General features: G+C 41.2%; 1 protein-coding gene across 2 annotated transcripts in view; it reads left to right on the plus strand.

Annotated features, from left to right (window-relative positions):
* The window catches only part of LOC119728258 (dynein heavy chain 2, axonemal-like), a 160,116-nt gene extending 138,638 nt beyond the window's left edge, over positions 1 to 21,478 (plus strand). For both annotated transcript variants that reach the window (XM_038200414.1, XM_038200415.1), the window contains 11 exons: positions 4,387 to 4,512; positions 5,163 to 5,354; positions 6,609 to 6,800; positions 7,650 to 7,834; positions 8,367 to 8,424; positions 10,492 to 10,656; positions 11,459 to 11,575; positions 16,068 to 16,217; positions 16,895 to 17,071; positions 17,352 to 17,577; positions 19,386 to 21,478. In XM_038200414.1, coding sequence (XP_038056342.1) covers positions 4,387 to 4,512; positions 5,163 to 5,354; positions 6,609 to 6,800; positions 7,650 to 7,834; positions 8,367 to 8,424; positions 10,492 to 10,656; positions 11,459 to 11,575; positions 16,068 to 16,217; positions 16,895 to 17,071; positions 17,352 to 17,577; positions 19,386 to 19,540 — 1,743 coding nt within the window. In that variant the 3' untranslated portion in view covers positions 19,541 to 21,478. The remainder of the gene's footprint in view (positions 1 to 4,386; positions 4,513 to 5,162; positions 5,355 to 6,608; positions 6,801 to 7,649; positions 7,835 to 8,366; positions 8,425 to 10,491; positions 10,657 to 11,458; positions 11,576 to 16,067; positions 16,218 to 16,894; positions 17,072 to 17,351; positions 17,578 to 19,385) is intronic.
* Positions 21,479 to 23,254: the final 1,776 nt, after the last annotated feature.

Consider the following 23,254-nt stretch of genomic DNA (forward strand, 5'->3'; position numbering starts at 1 on the left):
CTTATTGCAGCTTGGTGGCTCTTGTGCCCACCTCGCTCCCATAGTAAACAAAGCACGTCGTTGTTTTTCTGCAAAGTTGCGGAAAAACATTTGTTTTTGCTCTCATTTTTTTTCCCTTGTGCTTTGACAAGTGCTGTCATCATAAATGTGCATTTTTCAAAGTCCTATATCTAGAGAACTAAAAGCTTGATTGCATTTAAACTTTGTACGTTTATAGATATAGTTTATAGAGATGTGTGATAGATGAAAATCAACATGACGACATGGTGACTTCATCACATGATTTTATATCGATTTCTGAAATTTTGAAGATTATCGTTATACCTAAGAACACAACATGCTACATTCAGAATCGTCTGTGTAAAAGGTTTGTTAGGTCATAGATATTTGCATGAAAGTGTGAAAAATTATGTGATATCATCCTGACGTCATCAAAACTGTGATTTTATTTTAAACACATATAATGGTTGGTCAAATCGTCATGAAACTTTTGGGAAGGTGGATAATGTTCATGCAAAATTTGAAATGACATCAGCTTTTGAAATGACACTGATGACAGGCAGAGCATACTGTCCGAAACAGTGAGTTCCCTCTGGTTCTTTTTAGAACCACACATACTCACAAAAGAGATTTACCACATGATGCTACCGCAACAACTTATCTTATTACGTTTTCACCATGCAAACCTTCAAATCTCATCTTCTCATCTCTCAAACCTTCTCATCTGACATCGCTCTAGGGGGAGCTTACCCCCTCCAAGGTCAAGTTATACGGCCGTCACTCCATCAAGCGCTCCAAGTACACCAACAGAGATTCCAACACCATCCCTCCAGGCCTCAGACTCGGAGACCCTATCCGCAGCAACAAGTCCCGTTCCATCCTTACTAAAGCAAGCCTTGTTCTACTCTGCCATTGCATCAGTGCCACTAGATCTACCCTTGCATCCTTGGACAGGCAGGTTTCCACTGCCTGTGACCAGCTTCGTTCTAGTGTTTACGGAGCTGATTACGGAAAGATTCAGCAGCTCACCCTGTCCTCTAGCATCCCTGCCTTCAAAGAATCCCGCAGCCGCCAAATCAAGAAATTTCTGAGTATCACAAAGCAAAAGACCCGGACCAGTCCCAGCCCGGTTCGACCCAGGTAATGGGATCACGTATATCCCCACGCCTACAGCCCCCGACCCTGAACGTGCATCCCTGCGTCCCCAGCCCTCCAGCTGGATGAGATGTTCTGTACCCTCCAACCTACACCACACCAAGCCCCACCTTGGCTCCCACGAATCCTTCACCCAGCACACTGTAGTCAACTTGAGCCAGCGTACCCTATCTTCGGCAGAGACCAAGTTCTGTTATTGGGCATGAACTTTGCCCTTGTCCCTCAATCATCCGCTGTAGAAGAGATCGTCCAATGCACCAAACCCACCCTCCGTCAGCTTGACAAGTCTGCTGCCGATGAGATCCGTCTGCAGATCAATCAAGCCCTCCGGAAACACAACCCAGCCAAGCCTAACATCTCCAGACAAGACCGGTCAGCCATCACATCACTGCGCCAAGACAAGTCCATCCACATTCTTCGAGCGGACAAGGGTAATGCCACTGTTGTCATGGACAAGGCTGAGTTTAATTGCAAGGTGGCGGACATCCTCAACTCGGTACCGTGAACTCCGGAAAGACCCCACTCCATCTATTGAGAGGAGACTGCAAGGCAAGCTTCTTTCTCTCCAGCGTTCCAGTAACATTTCTCAGCCCTTGTACAGACAGCTCCGGCCATCCAGCTCCAAGTGCCCTAAGTTCTTTGGACAGCCCAAGATCAACAAGAAGGATTTTCTCCTGCGCCCCATCGTAGCTTCCAGGGGTGGCCCCACCTACGACACAGCTAGGCATCTGGCAAAGATACTTCACCCCCTGGTAGGCAACACCGAACACCACATCAAGAACTCCGACCAGTTTGGCACCCTAATCCAAGGCCTCACCCTCCAGCTGGACGACAGTATGGTCAGCTTTTATGTCGTCTCCCTCTTCACTAATGTCCCTACCTCCGATGCCAGTACCATCGCCAAGGACAGACTTCAAGCAGCCTCACCCTCAAGGACCGCACTGACCTCACCCTTGACCAGCTTCATGATCTGCTCCTTGCATGTGTCGACTCATCCCGCTTCTGATGGCGGGATAAATTCTTCAAACAGTCGGCTGGAACCTCCATGGGATCTCCTATATTCCCTTGGCCGACATATTCATGGAAAAATTTGAGCCGACCGCTATCGTCACAGCAGATCACAGACCTAGGGTTTAGCACTGGTACATGGACGACACTTTTGTCATCTGGAAGCACGGGCAGGATAACCTATGGCTCTTCTTGGAACGCCTCAACGGATTCACAGCAGCATCCAGTTCACCATGGAACAAGAAAGAGATGGCAACATCTTTTTTTTTTATGTTGATGTGTCCAGAAAGCAGGAGGGCAGTCTTACCTGCAGCATCTACCGCAAACCTACCCACACCGACAGATACCTTCACAGCAGTTCCTTTCATCACCCCAAGGTCAAGACTTCCATGAACTGTGCCCTCATCCGCAGGGCATACAACGTCTGCGACAAGGAACATCTACCCCAAGGAACATCTACCCCAGGAACTCCATCACATCACCACAGCGCTGCAACGCAACAGATACAATCCCAGCCAACACAAGACTCCAAAACCAACCCTGGCCAAAGGCTCGCCTATACCCAAAGCCAACTAGTTAGGGTCCGTAGTTCCATTACCCTCACCTACTTAGGTAGTACTTCACATCACATCCAGCGCATCCTCCACAAGCATGGAATTTGAGATTTTCACACAGCCCCCCTAAAGATCCAGAATCTGCTGACTTCGCACAAGGACCGGTCAGACCCAGAGCGCAGGCCAGGAATTTACAGGACGCCCTGCCAATGCGGCAAAGTGTACACCGGTGAGACCTGCAGGGACCTTCCCACCAGACTCAATGAACACAAAGCCCATGGCAGAAAGGGAGACTTTGATAAATCATCCATTCCAGGCACCATATAACCCCGCATCACCGTTGGAATCCCTCAGTCTCCTGATGATGGGCAGAGCATACTGTCCGAAACATTGAGTTCCCTCCGGTTCTTTTCAGAACCACACATACTCACAAAAGAGATTTACCACATGGTGCTACCGTAAACTACTTATCTTATTACCTTTTCACCAGGCAAACCTTCAAATCTCAAGTTGACGTCATCAACTGATTTTTAATTTTTAATCAATGTTTAAAATTGTATATATTTGGCTACTAGCAAAAATTTAAGTTAAATGCATTTTGTTCACGAAATTATCGTTTCAAAGACTGCACATAAAAACTCCTAAAAACAATCGTGATGCGGGAAAGCCCTATGTTCTGTTCATCGAACAGACATATTCTAGTTATGATTTAGGTCTATTGTGCAAGGCAGAGAGAGCAGAGATGCCAACCGTTAGTCTTTTGGAGTAATTATTAGGATTTTGAGGCATGTTACTTCTCTTGAGAATTCCAGCTGTCCTATACGCCAACATTGTGGTTACTCTGAAAAGTACTGTGGTTACTCTTAAACGTGACTGTTTATTTATTTACATTAGCATTACTCTTTGCAGGAAGAATCATTACTATTTTGTAGTCTGTAAATAAAAGTTGGCATCTCTGAGAGAGGTTAAAAAATTGTAATTGTTATATTGTGTGCATGGATACTGCATGTGATTTCATTGGTCAAGAATGGCCAAGAATGCGAGTTCCCCATCGCAAGGCCATCTTTAACCCTAAAAGGGCGGGGTTATTTTGACCATCTCAGTTGGGGGTAGGGGGGTTGGGTTTGGGATCTCGGCCAAATTTTGAAACTCAGTACATGCATAGAACAACTTATCATGAACATACCCAAGAAATTTCATGACTATAGGTCAAAGAGTTCTGGAATTATGGCTAATTAATTATTCATATGTACGAACGGTAATTCTGCTCTGTGTACACGACGTATATGGGAAAATTCAGTTTTCGCTGGAAAATTTTTCGCTGCATGGCAACCCGTGGTCTGATTTTTATATTTTTGGTATCAAAAGATATGTAAGGCTCAAGGCTAACAATTCATAACATCTCGGGTCACAAAAACATATTTTTTTTTTCAAGGCTATCACGGAAAAAGTCAAGGAGGGGGCGGATTCCGTTGGCCCTTTTAGGGTTAATGGCCACTCAGGGTGAGGGCTACACAAAGGAGGGATAGAAAAGGAAATCTAAGAAATCTAAGAAAAATTAAAAGTTGCGTTAAGTAGAATGATAAGTATTGATGTTATGTTTGAACTGTGACGGTTACTTTCTATCCTGCTAAAAGTTTTCAACTTTGATTTTCAACTCTCCTCACAGGATCCAACAAGCATGCTTCTTCAGCTAGCTGAACAAAGTGACATGGCTCATCGTTTCCATGCGCTATCACTTGGCCAGGGACAGGCACCAATTGCAACACGTATGATCAAAGAAGGCGTCAAAGAGGTGATTTTTTTTTTTTTGAGGTTTTACTGTTACAAGTATTACAGTGATTTTATCAGAAGCAGTATGAAATGGTTTTTACAATGGATAATTCGACTCATGTCCAATAAGTTTTTTGCAATAAATTGTAATACCCATATTATTTATCTAAAGAGTTGGAAACAGCCTTTATCCAAGATATCTATGTATTATTACTACTACTTTTTAAATATATGTAACCCAACCAATAACAGTTGCAGAAAATAGGGTATTTATTCAAGTCAAGGACAAAAAGATGCAAAGGGGCACCCTCTACTTAATTAATTCTTTCATTTTTGCCGCCATTCTTCATTTTTGCACCATAGCAAACATTTTTGGCAGGAATGGTATCAGACTTGTGTTATATTATTATATGTTGAAAACAGACTTGTAAATGTTTAAGATTTGTAGTCGTGTTCCTTCAATGCTTATGAAACAAAGCAAATGCTTTTTCAATGAGTAAAAAGTACACGAGTAAATTATTGTTAGCATTTAGCAGATGCTTTGAAGTGCTAGTTTGTGCTTTAATTTGTAATCACATGTAGGCCTATAGTAATGAAATCTGCAAATGTTAAAAAATATTCAAGCACAAGTTTAATTGAAACCCAATACAATTTTTGTTTTGTTGAATGAAGGGTAACTGGGTATTCTTGGCTAACTGTCACTTGTCATTGAGTTGGATGCCAGCATTAGCTAAACTGGTAGAGCAGCTTCAGGTTGAGGACCCTCATCCAGACTTCAGACTGTGGCTGAGTAGCAGTCCACATCCTGAATTCCCAATCTCCATCCTCCAAGGCGGTATCAAAATGACAACAGAACCACCTAAGGTAAAATTCATATTTAGGTTTATAAATGGTTCTGAAGACTCAACTGTTATCAAAGTATAAAGAACTGAAAAGCCTTGAGGAGTATTTTCACAATAAAGTTGCAATAGCTACGAATGGAAAGCTGATTGCGTAAACCTTTATCAAAAATGTTCCTTGGCATCCATTTATCACTGATTAATAAATACCTTGGAGAGTTGATGGTTTCTGATTGGTCGAGACTCGATCACGTGGCCGGGCATTAACGGTGATAATGGACCGGCTTCAAAGATCAAGCGAATAAATGGCCCCTGAACCAGCATTGATCCAGCCCCGTTCAGCCCCATGCAAGCCAATGATTGGTCAAAATATAGTAACAGTCCTGCAGTAGCTTGTAACAATAGAGCACTGCACATGCGCTCAACCCCCATCGCGTGAGACTGACGCGCGCGTACGCAACACAGTTGCTAGGGATGCGTGCGTGCGCGCGAGTAAGGAAGTTTTGAAACGACATCGTACAGCAGTGCAGTATATACTGAGGATGTTTACGACGAAAGCGTAGATCTACGATTTATTTTCTTTGAACACTTCACCCACCGACATATTTACCTTTCCTAAACCAAGCATCTTTGTAATTCCGGACACAAGGAATATGTAAACGAGATTTCAGCTTCCTCCATCAGGTAAAGATATGAAAACATTGTTGTAATTTGTTTCGCTACGGCAGCAGTTTCTGTTGAGTTTACGTCATTATACCTGTTAAGCTAAAATATGGCCCATGAACATGAACACAAAAAGTCTGGAAATATCGCCGAAAGAAAGTCACAAAATTGGAGCATTTTAACTGTTTATTTCGTTAAAAAGGTATTTATTAATGGGAATAACAGTGTGAGGATCCGGTCTTCACTGCGTGATAATGACCGGGTGTGGGGGTGACTGCTGTTAATGGACCTCGACTTCGTCTCGGTCCATTAACAGCGGTCACCCCCACACCCGGTCATTATCACGCAGTGAAGACCGGCTCCTCACACCGTTATTCCCTTAATGTATGCCTATTTTATAAGAACAGTAAATAACATTAACAACTTGTATAAAAGGAACAAAGCGGTTGTGAAAGTCTGCCAAGTGGGTGACAGACGGCATAGCTGCCTACCCCACAAAGCAGGCGAAGTAAAGCCTCATATTAAGTAAAGATGAGTTCAAAGTCTTAACTTTCCTTAATATCTAATCAGTTACTGTGCAATGCATTTTTGTTATTTTTTTTTCTTCTCATTCAAGGGACTTAAAGCCAACATGAAGCGCTTGTATCACCTTGTAACAGAGCAGCAATTTTTACGATGTCAGAAGCCGGAGAAGTACAAGAAGCTATTGTTTGCTTTATGCTTCTTCCACTCAATCCTCTTAGAGAGACGCAAATTTCAAATGCTTGGATGGAACATCATGTATGGCTTCAATGACTCAGACTTTGAGGTGAACATTTGGCAATATTTGTGGTCACTTAGATCTGGTATAGTTGTGAATGATGCAGTATTGTAATCATGTCCTATTCCGTGTCTGCACCAACCAAAGTATAATTCCAAGAGCAAATGGGGGCTGTGTCCTGACACAGTCTAAACTTGAGCCAACCTTAACCTTAACCTCCTAGGCCCTTTTTGCTAAGAACCATCCTCCAAAATCCTCCAAAATTGTGCAGCTCAGCCTAAATTTTTCAAAATTGTCAGACAGTCCTGCTTCAAAATGCATTCATCGTCAATCCTCCAAAATCCTCCTCATTCCAAAATTTTGCACTCGTGTTTAAATGAAGGATAACTTACGTCAAATCCTTCAAAATCATCAGACAGTCCTGCCTCAAATGCATTCATCGTCAATCCTCCAAAATCATCCTCATTCCAAAATTTTGCACTTGTGTTTAAATGAAGGATAACTTACGTCAAATCCTTCAAAATCATCAGACAGTCCTGCCTCAAAATGCATTCATCCTCAATCCTCTAAAATCCTCTTGTGCTTCAATCACCATTTATCCTCAATCCTCCAAAATCCTCATGTGCTTCAATCACCATTCATCCTCAATCCTCCAGAATCCTCATTTGATTCAATCACCATTCATCCTCAATCCTCTAGAATCCTCCAAAACCGCCAGGAGGATTTTGGAGGAGTGAGGTGGGTTAGGGTTAATCCCTCAGTTCAGATCATTTCAGCAGTATGTTTATAAACTGTGCATAATTAATTGTGTAAGAGTTTGTGTCTTTTATTGTTTATTTAATCAGTTACTAGAAGTAGTGGTATTCTAGTATGACTATTAACCTTCTTATTGTCAAGGTGTCTGAGAATCTTCTGAGTATCTACCTTGATGAGTATGATGAGACACCATGGGATGCCCTCAAGTACCTGATTGCAGGAGTCAACTATGGAGGTCACATTACTGATGACTTTGATCGACGCTTGCTCATCACATATATCAACGAGTACTTCTGTGAAGCAACACTTGCAACAGCTTTTTATAAGTAAGTTATTTGTTATTAATCGAGTATGTTGCCTCTTCATATGATGTAATCTTGAGTGGTTATCATTTTTACTTAAATATCAGAGGCATTATGTGTGTGCAAAATTTGGCGCCAAAAAAAACTTCAATGTTAAATTACCACTATCAAGAAGCATGTAATGACACCTTTTTCCCAAAAAATCTTGCCTTAATTTGATATTTTTTTAAAGGTAAATGACAAATGAAAAGGCAATTTATGCAAATGAAATAGAAATAAAGTAGGCAATAATTGTTTTCACCTTGCATGAAGGGAATTCACACAGTGACATTCAAGAAATGAGGAAGCTAAGATTGTATGTGTGTAGCAGGACACTGGCTTATATAATCAGTAGCTAGAAGTCGTGGCATTCTAGTACAACCATTAACCTTCTTGGCTTTAATAACTGGTAGAATGTGCTTTTTATAGGAGGACATGGGGGAAAAAGAGGCCAATGGGAACAAATTTATTACCACAACAAAGTAGTATCAATAAACTATCGTTGTATCTTATTTAGGTTGTCATCATTGCAGACGTACTATGTTCCTAAAGATGGACCACTTCAAGCTTACAAGGTAAAAGCTTGGACTTTAGCCAGTCGCAATGTGTTATAGTAAATCATTGAGCTTTCGGTACATTTTGGAATTAGAATGTCTGCACCCAAGTCTTTGAAGAGCTGCTATGTGTTGAAAATCAAGTTGCAACAAGTCTCACAGCCATTCTTCAAAACATACAATGCATTGAACGCATCTTTAGTTCCCTGGCAACAGTTAAAAAACATGTTGCAAGTTACCATGTTTCATTGGGTCATCGCAACATAAGTGGTGTCTTTTCTGAGCCAGTATTATGGCATGACAGTTATGAAAACAAGACTATTTTCATGAAAGAATTATGTGTGAAGTTATAAATGATATCGAAGTAAATATGATTTACCTTGGTAGCTATGGGACATTGTTATTATACAAATAAAGCATGGTTTGAGGGTTGATAGTCGATATTCCTTCCCCGAGGTATTGGAAGTTGACAGACTAGTTCCCGAGGCAAAGCCAGGAACTAGTGTGTCAACTTCCAATACCAAGGGGAGCTAATATTGACTGTCCACCTCAACTAAACCATGTTTTAAAATTTTCATAGAGTTAAGCGTACGTTTTCTCAGTAACATGTTGTGCGTGTGCCCCATCTTTTCATGTAGCTGCTGATGTTTGCGCGTGCGCACTACCCCCGTGTGCTAGTTCCACGATTGCTTTGTAAAGCGTATGCGTAATAGAATAGCACACTGATAACCAGTGCGATAGTCTACTATGCATGCGTACTTAACCTGTGCGTGAAACCTCATGTGCTTGCTTAGTACAGCCAACGTAGCGGCTGATACACAATGGTGAATGAACCAGTGAGAACTCGGCTCTCGATCATGAATATGTATGAGGTATAGTAATTTGAATTAGATAATAGTAAAATGCCAGTTAGTTTTCCTTGCAAACCTCAGTATACGTCCGCCATTTTGTTTTATTTTTTAAGAATGATCTGATGACTCTTTGCCAGGCGCGGTTCTAGAACCAATATTTTGGGGGGGCTAGCACGGTGGATCCAAAAATTTTTTCAGGGAGGCGTGCTGAAATGTAGACCGGTTATTTTTTCCAGACACTTAGGCCTCCGAAAATCAATAAGGGGGGGGGGGGGGGGGGGGAGCACCAATAAAATCCCAAAATCATTCACAATATATTAACTAATGCCCCCTTGTCACGGGTATTTCTTCTTTAGGGGGAGACCGTTCGCATGTACATCACAATCCTTCTTTTTGCTAATGCAATTTTTTTTTTACGGAATTTATTTTTGGGGGGCTAGACAAAATTGGGGGGGGGGGGGGGGGGCTATAGCCCCCCCCGTAGAACCGCGCCTGCTCTTTGCTAAATATCAGACATGAAACAGTTTCTGTATTGTGCTGCAGATAGATTCACAATGTATTGCCCTCCAGTTTTATGAAATGGTTCGTTAGAACACATTGCAGCAGCAATGCATTGTAGGGTTATGTAAGGTGCGTCAAGCGCTGCAACGCAATTTATGGAACTGTTGAAAAGGTGATCCAGATCAACTAAAGAGCCATATCCAAGAGTCTGTAAATCGTAAACGGGAACCTTGATTTAGTCATTCGTTTGAGAAGCCAGTAATATACTAACTTTAAAATGAAGTTCATAAATACCTGAGACAGTTTACCCATACACCTATTGGTCCAGAACTCTCACATGGGTGGTCTTATACCGTTGTTTAAATTTCGGCCAGCGATGTTTAAAACTGGTTGCGAGATGCTGCACTCTGCGCCACATGCGTGCAGTATGCGCCGCACGTATGCTACAGCCACTCACTTGAGATAAACTGATGTTTAGCAAACCATGTGCATGATGCGCACAAGTTGCCTGAACATGCGAGGGCCATTATATGCAACCAGGCCCCCAACAACAGAAAAAAATTGCTTCGTAATTTTATGCATGCGTGCATTGATATGCACTTTGAATGTATTACACAGACCCCTTTTTTTTTTAAATGTTACTGTATGTTGCCACTTGAAACCATTTTACCTTGTTCACTTTATCACTTGTCAACTGCTCTGAGCTGCATATTGTGATTGTATTTTTGTCTACCAGGAGTACATCAGTATGCTTCCAGGTGTAGATCATCCAGAGAGCTTTGGCCAGCACCCTAATGCAGATATCGCAAGTCAGATCACTGAGACACGAATATTGTTTGATACACTCCTTTCACTACAACCTCAGGTCTCTGTCAAACAAGGGGAAAGCAGAGAGAGTAAGGTATGCTAACCAACAGTTACCAAAGATTCGCTCATTATTGCCTTTCTAGTAAATGATTACAGGATTCCAGATAACTTGTCAAATAGAAATGTAAGCATTGTGAGCTAAATATGCTGGTTTCTAGTCACCATGTTTTGTTCTAGACCTCAAAATATGGAGAGCAGGAACAAGTAAAACAACAAAAGTTTGCTACATGAACAGTGATGTTACAATGACCATCATGTGTCAGGTGACAAAGATGCAGTTTCCACTGTCCCATATCCAGAGAACCATTGTGATTTTCAACACCTTGGCTACATTTCTGGCTTTGGCTTATATCTGGCTTTACATTTATTTAGACGCTTTTAAGTTCCAATTCAAATGAAAGTACTCCAAAACTTTGACTTACAAATATATGATTGGATGTTTCTGGAGCAGAAACGGACCCATATTAAAGTCAGAATCTCAGACAGAAGTCGGGAACCTCCTGAGGTCAGAGCTTAAGACAAAGTTGTGGTTTTGAAAACCTCTTATATATTCATTAGACTGAAACAAGTGTGCTGTTATCACAGTGTGGAATGCTCCGAGTGGCTACTCCTGCTTACATTTCATAGTACTTGTGAAAATTCACAATTGCAAAGTTACTACTACTCATGCTGATATGTCTACTTGAACAGCATGGGATGCACACCCAATGGTATACATATGCAAATGGAGTAAAATCTGTGCAAATTTATGGCACTTTGAATTTTGCTTTCAAAGTTAAGTGTAATAAATGTACAAGTGGTATGAGTGTAAGACAGTATTTCGTTTCAACTTTTAGGTGCAGAAGCTGGCTGCTGATGTATTAGAGAAAATCCCACCTGACATTGACTATGAAGGCACTGCCAAGATTTTGAAGGACGACCCATCTCCACTCAATGTTGTCCTGCTTCAAGAGGTACTGTTAGAGCTTAATGTTCAGTCCATTGCGAGGATTCAAATATTTCATGTTAAAAGCCCAAAGCATCTGCAAGAAAATAATATAATTAGTTGTTTATGTTAGTAAATATATTTTGTTGTTTGTAATCTCCTGACAGTATGATATTAATTATCCCACGAGCGTTAGGCCTAATTAGGCCTAGTTAGGCCTAGTGGAAGGTGGGACTCAGACACACTGCATTTTCTTTCATGTTCATTTTCGTGTTCCACGCAAGTGGGATAACAAATTTATCTTCAAGCTTACACTACGCATAGTCAAGTTGGAATGAGCAAGTTGTACATGAACTTTTCAGCATATATGGGATAATACCACACTATTGTTGCCATGGATTAACCAATCAGGATCAAAGGTTCAGGTTTGCTTGAAGGTAACACAATTGATCTTCATCATCTTTTAAAATAAACCCTCTTTGAAAACAGAAGAAAAACCATGCTTACATTGTTAAAGCTGCAGTAAATCAAATTTTTAAAACTAAAATAAGTGTCTTTCATTGTACACTTTATTATGTTCCCTTTTACATCAACTTTAAAAATGTGTCTCTAAACATGCAGATCACAACTAAAACACATGACTTTATCAACCTATTTCCTTTGATCATTTAATATTTTTCAATGTTACCACCTGCAGACGCCTTTTAAAAAATGATTTCTGGTTCCCTCTCCCAGTCCAACATGATTTCTGAAGGAGGTGACCTCACTTCTTGCTGTGGCAAAACAACCTGGCCTGCTCTGCTGATACTAGTTGATATTTTCAGTGTAGAGACGGTGTTCCTTTTCACGCACAAAATCATGGAGGCCAATATTAAGAAAACAAAAAAACAGAGATATTCAATATTCAGTTTGCCCATCTTCGGGTACAAGTTAAAACAGGAAACAAACTAATAATCAAATCAAAAGAACTTGTTTGGCATAGAATATGAACCTTTCTCTCTGCCTTATAAAAATAGAGCTTACAATAACACTTGCATTTTGCATGTGAAAGCAAGTTGCCAAAACGACTCCCTAAAATCCATAAGTCTACGTCACTCATCTGACTCACCTGCAGATTAATCTACTTATGCCTATTTCCTTAGACCGGCAGATATTCACGCTAAGAGTTTACACAATAGCGCCCTCTGGTGTCCTACCCATAGTGCCTTGCGGCATGTATGCCTTGGAAGCATCCTCTTTTCTCTTAGCGGCAGGTCGGGTAGGACGTACTTATAATACGCTCGTATTATTATTCGTTTTGCTACTACCCAGTTGTTGCTTAAGAGAAGTTTTTGATTAACAGAGAAGTTAGTAGGTGAGTTGTAATGTTGTGTAAGTTTCTTTATGTGTTTTTTGTGAGATTATTTTCACTACTGGGGGAAAGAAACCTCCCCCGGGACAGACTGAGTTATCAGGAGACTCTGTCGGTAGTGCTGAGCTGCTACCGCGCCAAGAGTCTCCCATCTAGCACCCGCAGCCACAGCCGGCTGCGGGAGCTGGCAGTTCCGTTGGCCGAGTGGGGACCTGAAATGGTCACTATCTCCTACCAGCTTAAGCGAAACAACCAAACAGAAGGGGCGCTCTGGCAAGGTTATTACACACAAATTACACTCCTGTGCCGGAGCCCAACCTAAGAAGGGTCGGCAGGTACCTCGACATTGCCAACCTCACTGGGGGGGGGGGGGGGGGCAGCCTTCTACAGACCCGGGGCGTCGCTGACTGTCACGACAGACACCTGACTTTCTGGCTGGGTGGCTACCCTCCATCTGTGGGCCCCAAACACCACTAAAGTCACATAAATGTACTCAAGATGTTGGCAGACTCTAACACACTCCAACGTTTTCGGGTCTCAGTGGCGGCCCGGACGGTCCTGGTTCCATGCGACAATGCCATGGTAGTGGCTTGCATCAACCACCAGGGGGGCACGCGGTCTGCCCAACTGTTCTGCTCCAGCCCAGCTAGGGTTTCCATCAACCAGCTCCGCAGGAACTCCACTTGCGGCTAGGTGCTGTCACGCAATCCCTCTGCATGGCAGGCCTTTCTTAACGAGCTGCAGCTATTGCAGCCTGCTGTCAAAGAGCATTGACCAGAACAATTTACGACAGTAGATTACGCCATTTTTACAAGTGGTGTAGAAGCCGATCTCTGCATCCCCCCAATACTTCTGTAGGGGAGGTTGCAGACTCCTGGTTTTCTTGTTCGAGAGTAACCTTGCTACGGCCACAATTAAAAAGTACTGTTAGGCCATAGCAGCTATTCACAGAGGCTTCCCAGACGGAACCTCTGTGTCAGGGAGTCGGGCTCTCAGCCAAGTAGTCAGGCGAATGTTTGTTTCACGCCCCCTGACACGTAGGCTGGTGCCTACATGGGACCTCTTCAACGTGTTATCCACATTATCGAGATGTCCATTTGAACCAATGGGCAGTTCAATTTTGTTAAAATTGTCCATTAAGGTTGCCTTCTTATTGGCAGTGGCTACTTCTAGATGACGTAGCTAACTGCATTCTGGTGGGAACCAGGGGGTGTCTGTCTGATCCCTAAAGTAGGGTTTTTGACTAAGAATCAGTCGGAGTCTTTTTCGCCTCTGGACATCTTTGTTTTCGCCTCTGGACATCTTTGTTCTGGACATCAAATCATTCTGGTTCGTTCCAGACGACGAATTTTGGTGCCCGGTCAGGGCTCTGAAGTGGTACATCAACCGCACAAAGACGCTTTGAATCGGTCATTCACAGCTATTTGTCACAACAACCCCGCCATATCGGCTGGCTTCTCGTGACACAATTGCCCGATGGCTAAATGGCTAGCTAGGGCGGCATCCACCTCATGGGCCTCTTTTAAAGGGTATCTCTATAGGTGACATCACTCAAGCAGCGTGTTGAAAAACCCCAGCACCTTCACTGAGTGTTACTTGAATGACGTTCTCCAGACAGAGGGCAGAGCAGGAAGAGCAGTGCTGAGGACAGCCAGCCGAACCTCATCACGTTCACAAGACCCTCTCCAGCCGGGGACCTCCCTAGAATAAGGAAGTCTCCTTACTCTGATTCCTTTATTGAACCTTTTTACATATGATAGTGTGTGTCTTGATTGTGTTTGCCTTTATCATGTTCCTTGATGTTCCCGACCGTGCAGGTATGTACCAACGGGCTGTGGTTTAATACAGCGCAAACTCCCTTGGCGGGCTCTGCGACTCGTTTAGTATGTTAACCCTTACTCTCTGAGGGTAGTTTACTGCATGTCAGTTGGTTATGCCAATGCCCTCCAGCTGCAGTTTATTGGCAGATAGTTTGTCTTAACAGTGAAGGCTCCAATTGGCAGGAGTTGGAGGCCCTGGAGGGTGCCTGATACTGACCAGCTGGGGGCACTCACTTTGTTATCAGAGGACTCTCATTGTTCTCTGTGGCATGTATTGGAGTGCCTGTCCAGTTACCCCTGAAATGACATGGCAGATATTGGAGGGCCATGCAAAAAACATAGGATATTTTCTTGAGGCACATATTGGCATGCGTTGGAGGGTCTAGTAGGGTAAGGGTTAAGGCTAATGCACAGTTAACAATGTTAACGTGCAGGGCGTAGACTCCCCCCCCCCCCCCCCCCCACCCCACAGAAGTGTGGATGAAATCAACGAGCAAATACTAACCTGTATTCCCTCCCTCCTTCCACATTATTCTCGATGTCATGAGTGTTCCGACTTAGCGCTCGAGAAAAGAGGACGCTCACAAGGCATGCATGCCGCAGGGTATTATGGGTAGGATGCAAGAGGGCGCTATTGTGTAACTCTTAGCTTGAATACCTGCCGGTCAAAGGAAATATGCATAAGCAGATTGCTCTTCAGGTTAAGTATTCGTTAGTAGACCTCATCCACACTTCTGTGAGGGGATTTATCCCCCCTCCCCCCCCAAAAAAAATGGGCATGGGTGAACACTAAATACTGGCATTTCATAGGTTAGAATGGGTGTCAGTTACAAACAAGTCAAAACAACGAACAATGGCTTCAAGCTGATATATCGCTCCTCCCACTCCATACAGTGTCACACTGAGCCACACTCTTGAAAACCCACATTCTGGTACCATATAGACTGCATAGATTCAAATGAAATACAGGCAGGTAGCCAGCCACATTGCATTTTGGCCAAGCAGATCTATTATCACCTAAATTTAAAGTCTGATTGCATTATGTCACACCCACTAATAGTTTTGTCTTAGCAGCCTCATACAGTTTGACAAGAGATATATTATGGTGATTGCAATTAAAGCTTTTACAACAATTGAGGACAAAACCTTTTCAACAATAGAGTACAAAATTTTTTCAACAATAATGAGATTGCATTAACGCATGGTTACAAGTTTATGTTTGGGTTCCATAGTTATTATTAGATACTATTTTTTTAATGTCTTACAACCAACCAGCTGTGGTGTTTTCTCTAGTTTAATTTTATCATGAGATTTGTCACTCAACAGATTACTCTGTTTAATTCCTGCAGATCCAACGCTACAATGCTCTTCTGCAAATCATTCGATCTTCTCTTATTGATCTTGAGAAAGGCATTAAAGGTTTAGTGGTTATGTCATCTGAGCTTGAAGAAATTTTCAACTGCATCAACGATGCTAGAGTACCGCCTATGTGGGAAAAGGTATTCAACGAAAACAAAAATGGTTTTTGTTATATGTATTATTTAGACCATGGGACGTCTTTTGCTGTTGTTTTGTTTTGCTGTGTCACCAGAAAGGAGCTGTTTTAGAAATAGTGGCATAGCAAGGTCATTTTTATTGGGTTGGGTCGGCAGGGGGTACATGTGGAAAAAACAAAAACAAGCCTCATCCGAGCTGGAAGGTAGAAAGGTTTTTTTCACCGGTCACCCGTTCTCTGTTAAATAAAAAGTGTACGATCAAGGGCACCATCGGACAATAGGTGGCGCTTTTCATGGTGGCAATATTTTATGACGTTAAAAAAGGGGCACTCCTTAATAAAGGGCACTCGTGATAAAAGGGGCACTTGTGAGGAAAAAAGGGCACTTTGTTTCCAAATATTTGGGGTGTAAATACCTCCCTTAAGCCCCCTCTCCTGGTTACGCCACTGAGAAATATAAAAGATACTAGTTTGAATGGCAAGGTAAAATACTCTTTTAACCACTGTACCTTGTTGGCCAAGAATATAAATAAGTATGTAAGTATGTATGTTTTTTTCCCCTTTTTTCTTTTCATTGTTGCATTTTCCTTCATGTAAATACAAAACGTGTGTATCAAATAATTTTGCTATTTATTTCTAGTACCTAGGTGACAATAACTGGAGGCACTTTCTTGTTTACAGGCATACCCATCTATGAAGTCACTTGGATCTTGGACCCGTGACCTTGTGCAACGTGTTGATCAGTTTGAAAAGTGGGCAAGCACTGCACACCCCCCCGTTATTTACTGGATGTCAGCCTTCACCTTCCCTACAGGATACCTAACAGCAGTCTTGCAAACTTCAGCTAGACAGAATAATGTGAGCTTGTAGACATATTTCATTTCATAAACTGTAAACAGTATCTGAACAATTTGACAGTTAAGAATCTGATAAACTTGCACAGGAAAATCAAGTGCACCAACTCCAGAGTAAGTTTGTGCCATAGGCTTTGACACAAGGTCACATTGCCGTGGATGTTTACAATGAACCTGGCCATGCGTAATTTTCATGTATTGTCAACATCATTTGATAATCTTCAATAGTTTTATTTTCATTTTTGGGGATTACTATGACATTTATGATATTGTTCCCTTTCTAGGTGTCAGTGGACTCTCTGTCCTGGGAGTTTGTGGTCTCCACTGTAGACGACAACAACATCATGGAGCCACCTAAGGATGGTGTGTATATCAAAGGTCTGTTCCTGGAAGGAGCAGGCTGGGACAAGAAAAACGCTTGTCTGGTGGAGGCTAAGCCAATGCAGCTAGTGTGTCCAATTCCTACCATCCACTTCAAGCCTGTTGAAAACAAAAAGAAGAGTGGAAAAGGTTTGTTGTCAGTTTTTATTCATTTTTATGCCTCATGGGCAAAGCCAAAGGGGCTGTGTGTGTGTGGGTGAGTATGTAAACACTGGCAAACGTGGACAGGCAGGTCCGGATTAAGTGTTTCATAGGCCCTAGGCACTATTGTTCCGTAGGCCCTACTACTCTGCCCTAGGCAACGGCACCAAATTCGAAGTACAAAGCACTGTACAAATCAAGCCAGGCCAAACTGGTATAGCTCCTATAGCTGTAAAAGCCTGTTGGCACCAATGGCATTAATTGCTTCTCAAAAAATCAGAACTAATGCGAGTGCGAAGCCTAAACGGCGTGGGGTTCGGGGCCCGCTTGAAGTGCCCCAAAATTGGGGGGGGGGGGGGTATTCTAGACGCTCTATGGTGCGATTTTTTTTTTAGCAAGAGATCATCTGTTAAACATCAGTTTCAAGTTTGGAGTAATTGAATCAGCTATTCTGAGCTATTGATTCAAAATATTTATGCTACAATTTTTATTCGGGGATGAAAATAGTTGGGGGAGGGGACGACGGTCCTGACGGCCGCACCATAAACATAGTTAGGCTCCAAGGATCACCAGCTTTTTCATCAATTTCTACGGTGCTAATGCAAATTTTTGAACTTGCACACTTCTATGAATGTCCTGTCATTTGGCTGTGCATCAGGATAACTCACCATCAACTTGATATGTGGGTTGGCCTTGGGATCCTACTTAAGCCTATTACATTGTAATTTTGGATCCCATATGTCAAAAGTCAAGGTTATTATGGTTTATTGAAATAATTCAGCAGGATATCTTAAGAATAAATTGCCGTATGAATTTTAAACTTAGTTTTAAACTTAGTATGTGTGTTGGTCCTCGGAAGCCTTTTGATTTTGGAACTTTAGGTCAAAATGTCAAGATAATTATGTTAAACAAAAGAAATAGTTTCCCAAGCATAAATTGGTAATAATTAAAATCAACTTCATACCTGGTAATTTAGGTTGGTTTGTTGGGTACTTCTGACTTGTAGCTCAATGTTGTTTTGGTACAGTATACACATACTTAGGGCTTTTGAGTCTGTCAAGCTGGTCGCTCATTGGGAAAAATGTGACAAGTAGACTGCCAACACAGAGGCATATAATTATGATACATATGTACCTATATTAATATCTCCTGCTTTGCTGCCAACAACTAACCTATATATCTTTTCACGTTGATGCTAAATTATTTGGCTATAGGCATAGCACTGTTGGTTAGTTAATCAAATGATTTTGATATACACGTTTACAGGTATACTCAGTTAAACCAATGAAAAAGAGTGATTGAGGAAGACATTATAACCATCAACTGATCTGTTTTTAAAGTATCTGGCAAAGTTATCTGCATCAGTGCATCTTAAAAATACATGTGTTTTCAAGCTGTTTAAATAGATTCTATTATTCTTTCCATATCAGTATGTGAAAATTCTGAATTTGTGATGATAAGCCAATTTGATATGTTCCTGCACAATAATGTCAAAGGTCATTTGGGATAAAGATGTCTGGCAACGTACATGTACCAAAGGTCACTACTTTAAAAGTTGTTGAATGTGACACTTACTAAAGTTAACTGCTGATCAGAGTACCACAAAGAACCAATTTGACTTAGTTGTCTTGGAGATCACTATTTGTTTATCTTGAATGACCTATGACCCAATATATTTAATGCATGTGCAGTCTGAATACCAGATTGGCTTGTTGGGGTCTGGAGCCATGCATGATAGAAGAGCATGCAGAATACAGGAAAGTGACCATGAACCTTTTTTTATGATTTCTATGCAGGAATGTATTCCTGTCCTTGCTATTACTATCCTAACCGATCTGGCAGCACAGGACGGGCATCATTTGTTGTTGGCATTGACCTCAAATCGGGTGCATTCACTGCTGACCACTGGATCAAGAGAGGAACAGCTCTGCTGATGAGTTTGGAATATTAGTCATTCAGTCTTGCACATTTTTATTTTGTTTGAGTACAATGTATTGAATTTGTTTTCATGTATTCATTTTTGACATGTTCTATCCAAGGATATTAATTACCATTTAGATTGCACCCATTCCTGCTACATGTTAAAGGTTAAATGCCTGTACCAGCTTATTTACATGTAAGGGATCTGATGTCCCATGATATGCACTTTATTGCAAACTTCTGGATAGTTTTTTTTTTTACCGGTACTGTTTTAATTTATAGTCGTGTTGAAAAAAAATATCTATCCTTTCATTGGTGTTCACACTATTGGCAGTTATTTATTTGAAATAAGGCATCAATATAAACCAAAATTATCAGAGTGTATCTGTTTCAAAATTTGGCCTGTCAACACAAAGTTGTCACTGTATGTTTCTTTTCAAAGTGTTTATAACAGAGTTATCACTCTTTTAGGCATGGTGTATTTTTTTTCATAGATTGCAATGACATTTTGGGGGGTTTTATATAAAAGTGTACCCCATTTTGAAATTATTATAACCCTTTAAACTATAATAGATAAGCAATGACATGCAGCTTAAAATTTCAAAATTATACTTTTTATGTTCATTTTTGCTTGGTTGTAAATGCTGAGACTGTGCTTGCCGAGGACTTCCATCATTGTTTTTGTTCTTCCTTGTTAAGATAGCAACTGTACCCTTGCTGTATGTTTTCAAAACGACCACATTTTTCATTTTGCCTGAGCAGTCTAGCTGGAACAAAATTCAATGTCATAAAATGAGTGCATAAAATAGTTTTTTAATATACAATCTGCCTTGAGGAATGAGCTGAGAGGTATGAGTTCATACTCGGATATTTCTTGTATTCATAAGCAAGGGGCAATGGCACAGTTTGGAGAGTTTAAAAATGTTGATGCAAATGTTAAGCATTTAATACAATGCATAATTATTTAAATTCTACCTTGAATTTTTCTTCCTAAATAAATTAGACAGTTTGAGTGCAGCATTACATTTTACATTTGTGACCTGTCTTTCCCCCATTTTGTTTTACAAAATTACAAACCACTTTTTCTCCCACTTTTGATTTGACACCTATCTGTGTTTACCTTCACATTAACTTGCAAATCCCCCTGGCATGCTGGCAGTATACGTGTATATACTAAACTAAAATCAGGAATGAACTGAACTCATTTGACCCTAGATGACCTTTGACCTCAAATGTCCATGATCGCCAATTGGGGACCTTCGGGAATTTTGGACCCTATTGTCCTCTATTGTCCAACGTCCCCTATTGAGTGCAGAGACAAACTCACGCACAGACACGCAGAAGGAATATGCTATTGCAATATCCCCCTTTCTGTCTTAAAAGCCAGGGGTATAAAAAGTCAGTTATCTTCAGCGATTAATATACTGGTTAGACACGATGAAAGACAATAAATGGTCAAAAGAATATATGTACTGCTGAGCTTGATTGTAAGTTTATATATAGGAACATTATGAACAGTTTATCTTGATTTTGATTCCATGGAATGGTACATTGCAAAGACTACATTATTTCTTCTGATCAAATGTTTTGTTTTATGAACTTTGAACGTATGCTAGAGTGTAACCTTAGTTGTAACATGAAGGGCATCAAAAGCATTTTTAATTCCGTCCATCCGAATGCATTAGGTAATACAGGTTGTTTTTGTACTTTCAAAATTATATAGCGTAGATGATGTGGTCTCTGTGAGTGCAACGGAACTTGGGCTGACAAACCCTCATCAAAAATCAAATTTGGAGAGGTTTATGTTCCAAAAGCCTGTAAGATGAGCCAAGTGTCACATCGTTATTGTTTTGTCACAAATCAACAGTTTCCAAAGTTGGAGGAAATGTGTGATTTTACCATTTTATGTCTTTTATTAAAGTAAAATCAGCATAATAAAAGTACTTCCAATTATCTGTTTGCTATGTGCTATTTGCTCATATCCAATTTATTGGGTGATATGATCAGGTATGACCCGACCACCCTTTTGAAACGGTAAGAATTAATCGACTCTGATCCTGAGTAGCGCATATTACTCTGAAGTCATGATGACGTCACCAGGTACCGGTATCAAATAACAAGCAATTTTTGTTTAAAATGTGACAATTTTCTGTCACTTATAACCATTAACATAATGAGCGATCATGTTCATATATTTTGAGTTCTGATAGACCATACCTTGATAAATAGTTTTGATTACCGAAGTCAAAGTCGTGTGACTTTTTCTTCTTGGGCTACCGGAAGGTCAAATTTAGGTAAATTCAAAATATAGAAAATGAGCCTGATGTGGTGATAATAAGACCTGGTATGAACTTGGACCCGGCTGTTCAGAACATGTTATACATTTTGTGATGTCATCATGCATGACGTCCAGTGTTGTAGTCGAGGCCACAACCTCCGAGGCCGAGGCCAAGGCCGAGGCCACAACCTCCGAGGCCAAGGCCGAGGCCGAGGCCACAACCGCGAGGCCAAGGCCAAGGCCGAGGCCACCGCCTCCGAGGCCAAGGCCGAGGCCGAGGCCAGCTATCAAAACACGTAATAAAATATAAATCACTAAAACAAGGCTAAGATTATGTTGGAGTTTTAACATCTTTTCAGTTGAATTCACTGGGTTTTGGAGTGCCTGGCTTACAAATTTACAGCTTGCAATGGGTTTCCTCTTGTAGGGAGTCCGGCGAATTTAATTTTTTAAAGAAAGAAATCTCAAGTTTTGTATCACTGAAAGCAAATTACACAACAAATCAATGGCGTTTGAATCAGTCTCATAGGTGTTTGCCCTTTGGAGATACAACAATTTAAATGGCCAACTTTTGAGTTTCTATTCTGTAAGATTTACATCGTTTACTTTTAGCATGTCTTATAAATCTTATTTTAAAAACCTATCAAAATGCTTAATATCATAGGAATCCCCATTAAATAAACAACAACTTGATTTTTGAGTCAGGTTTTTACCACTCATAACCAAAAAGTTACGACCCCCCCCCCCGACTTTCGCACTGTCCAGGCGCGCGCCGAGCAAACACCGCGATGCGACCAGACAATGCCAGATGGCCCGCCGTTACGCACGGGCAAAGCATAGTTCCATTCCCGCTCGTACAACGGGATGTGTCCACGCATTATCATGATAATGCGGTGCGTTAATACCGCGGTACCAGACAAAGTCTGGTAATGGCCAATCCCGCTCCAAGTAACACGGAACATGCGTGCATGATATCACTCACTCAGTTTATCAAAATGACCATGAATTCTCGGATCATCCGATTTGAATCCAATGGCTTCGAAGAATTTTAAGATCATGGCAAGAGGTAGGGATTCCAGAGGTTTTGGTCGTATATCAGTAACCACGCAAAATTAGTCAATTTCAAACCGTGCTTATACATGTAATAAGTATCAACATGGCTCTAAAACTACAAAAAAAGTATCCTGGTACCACGAGGAATACTGACTCCTATTATTAAAACATTCATTCAGAACTTTGCATTCATTTGGATGGAAAAACGAATTCTGAAATCGCGCTTTCCATATTGACCATTTGCGCCAAACATTACCATGTGAGCCGGAACTTTCATTGAAATTGCCGTATAAAAATAAAATCTACTTGATAAATCGTAATTGTGTTTATCATATCTTTATGGGGAAAAAAATGGTACGGACTTCTACACACGATCGTACCCAGAAAGTTCAGACTTTTACTGAAACAGTGGCC

Source organism: Patiria miniata, unplaced genomic scaffold (assembly GCF_015706575.1).
Source record: "Patiria miniata isolate m_02_andy unplaced genomic scaffold, ASM1570657v1 HiC_scaffold_20, whole genome shotgun sequence".
Taxonomy (NCBI): Eukaryota; Metazoa; Echinodermata; class Asteroidea; order Valvatida; family Asterinidae; genus Patiria; species Patiria miniata.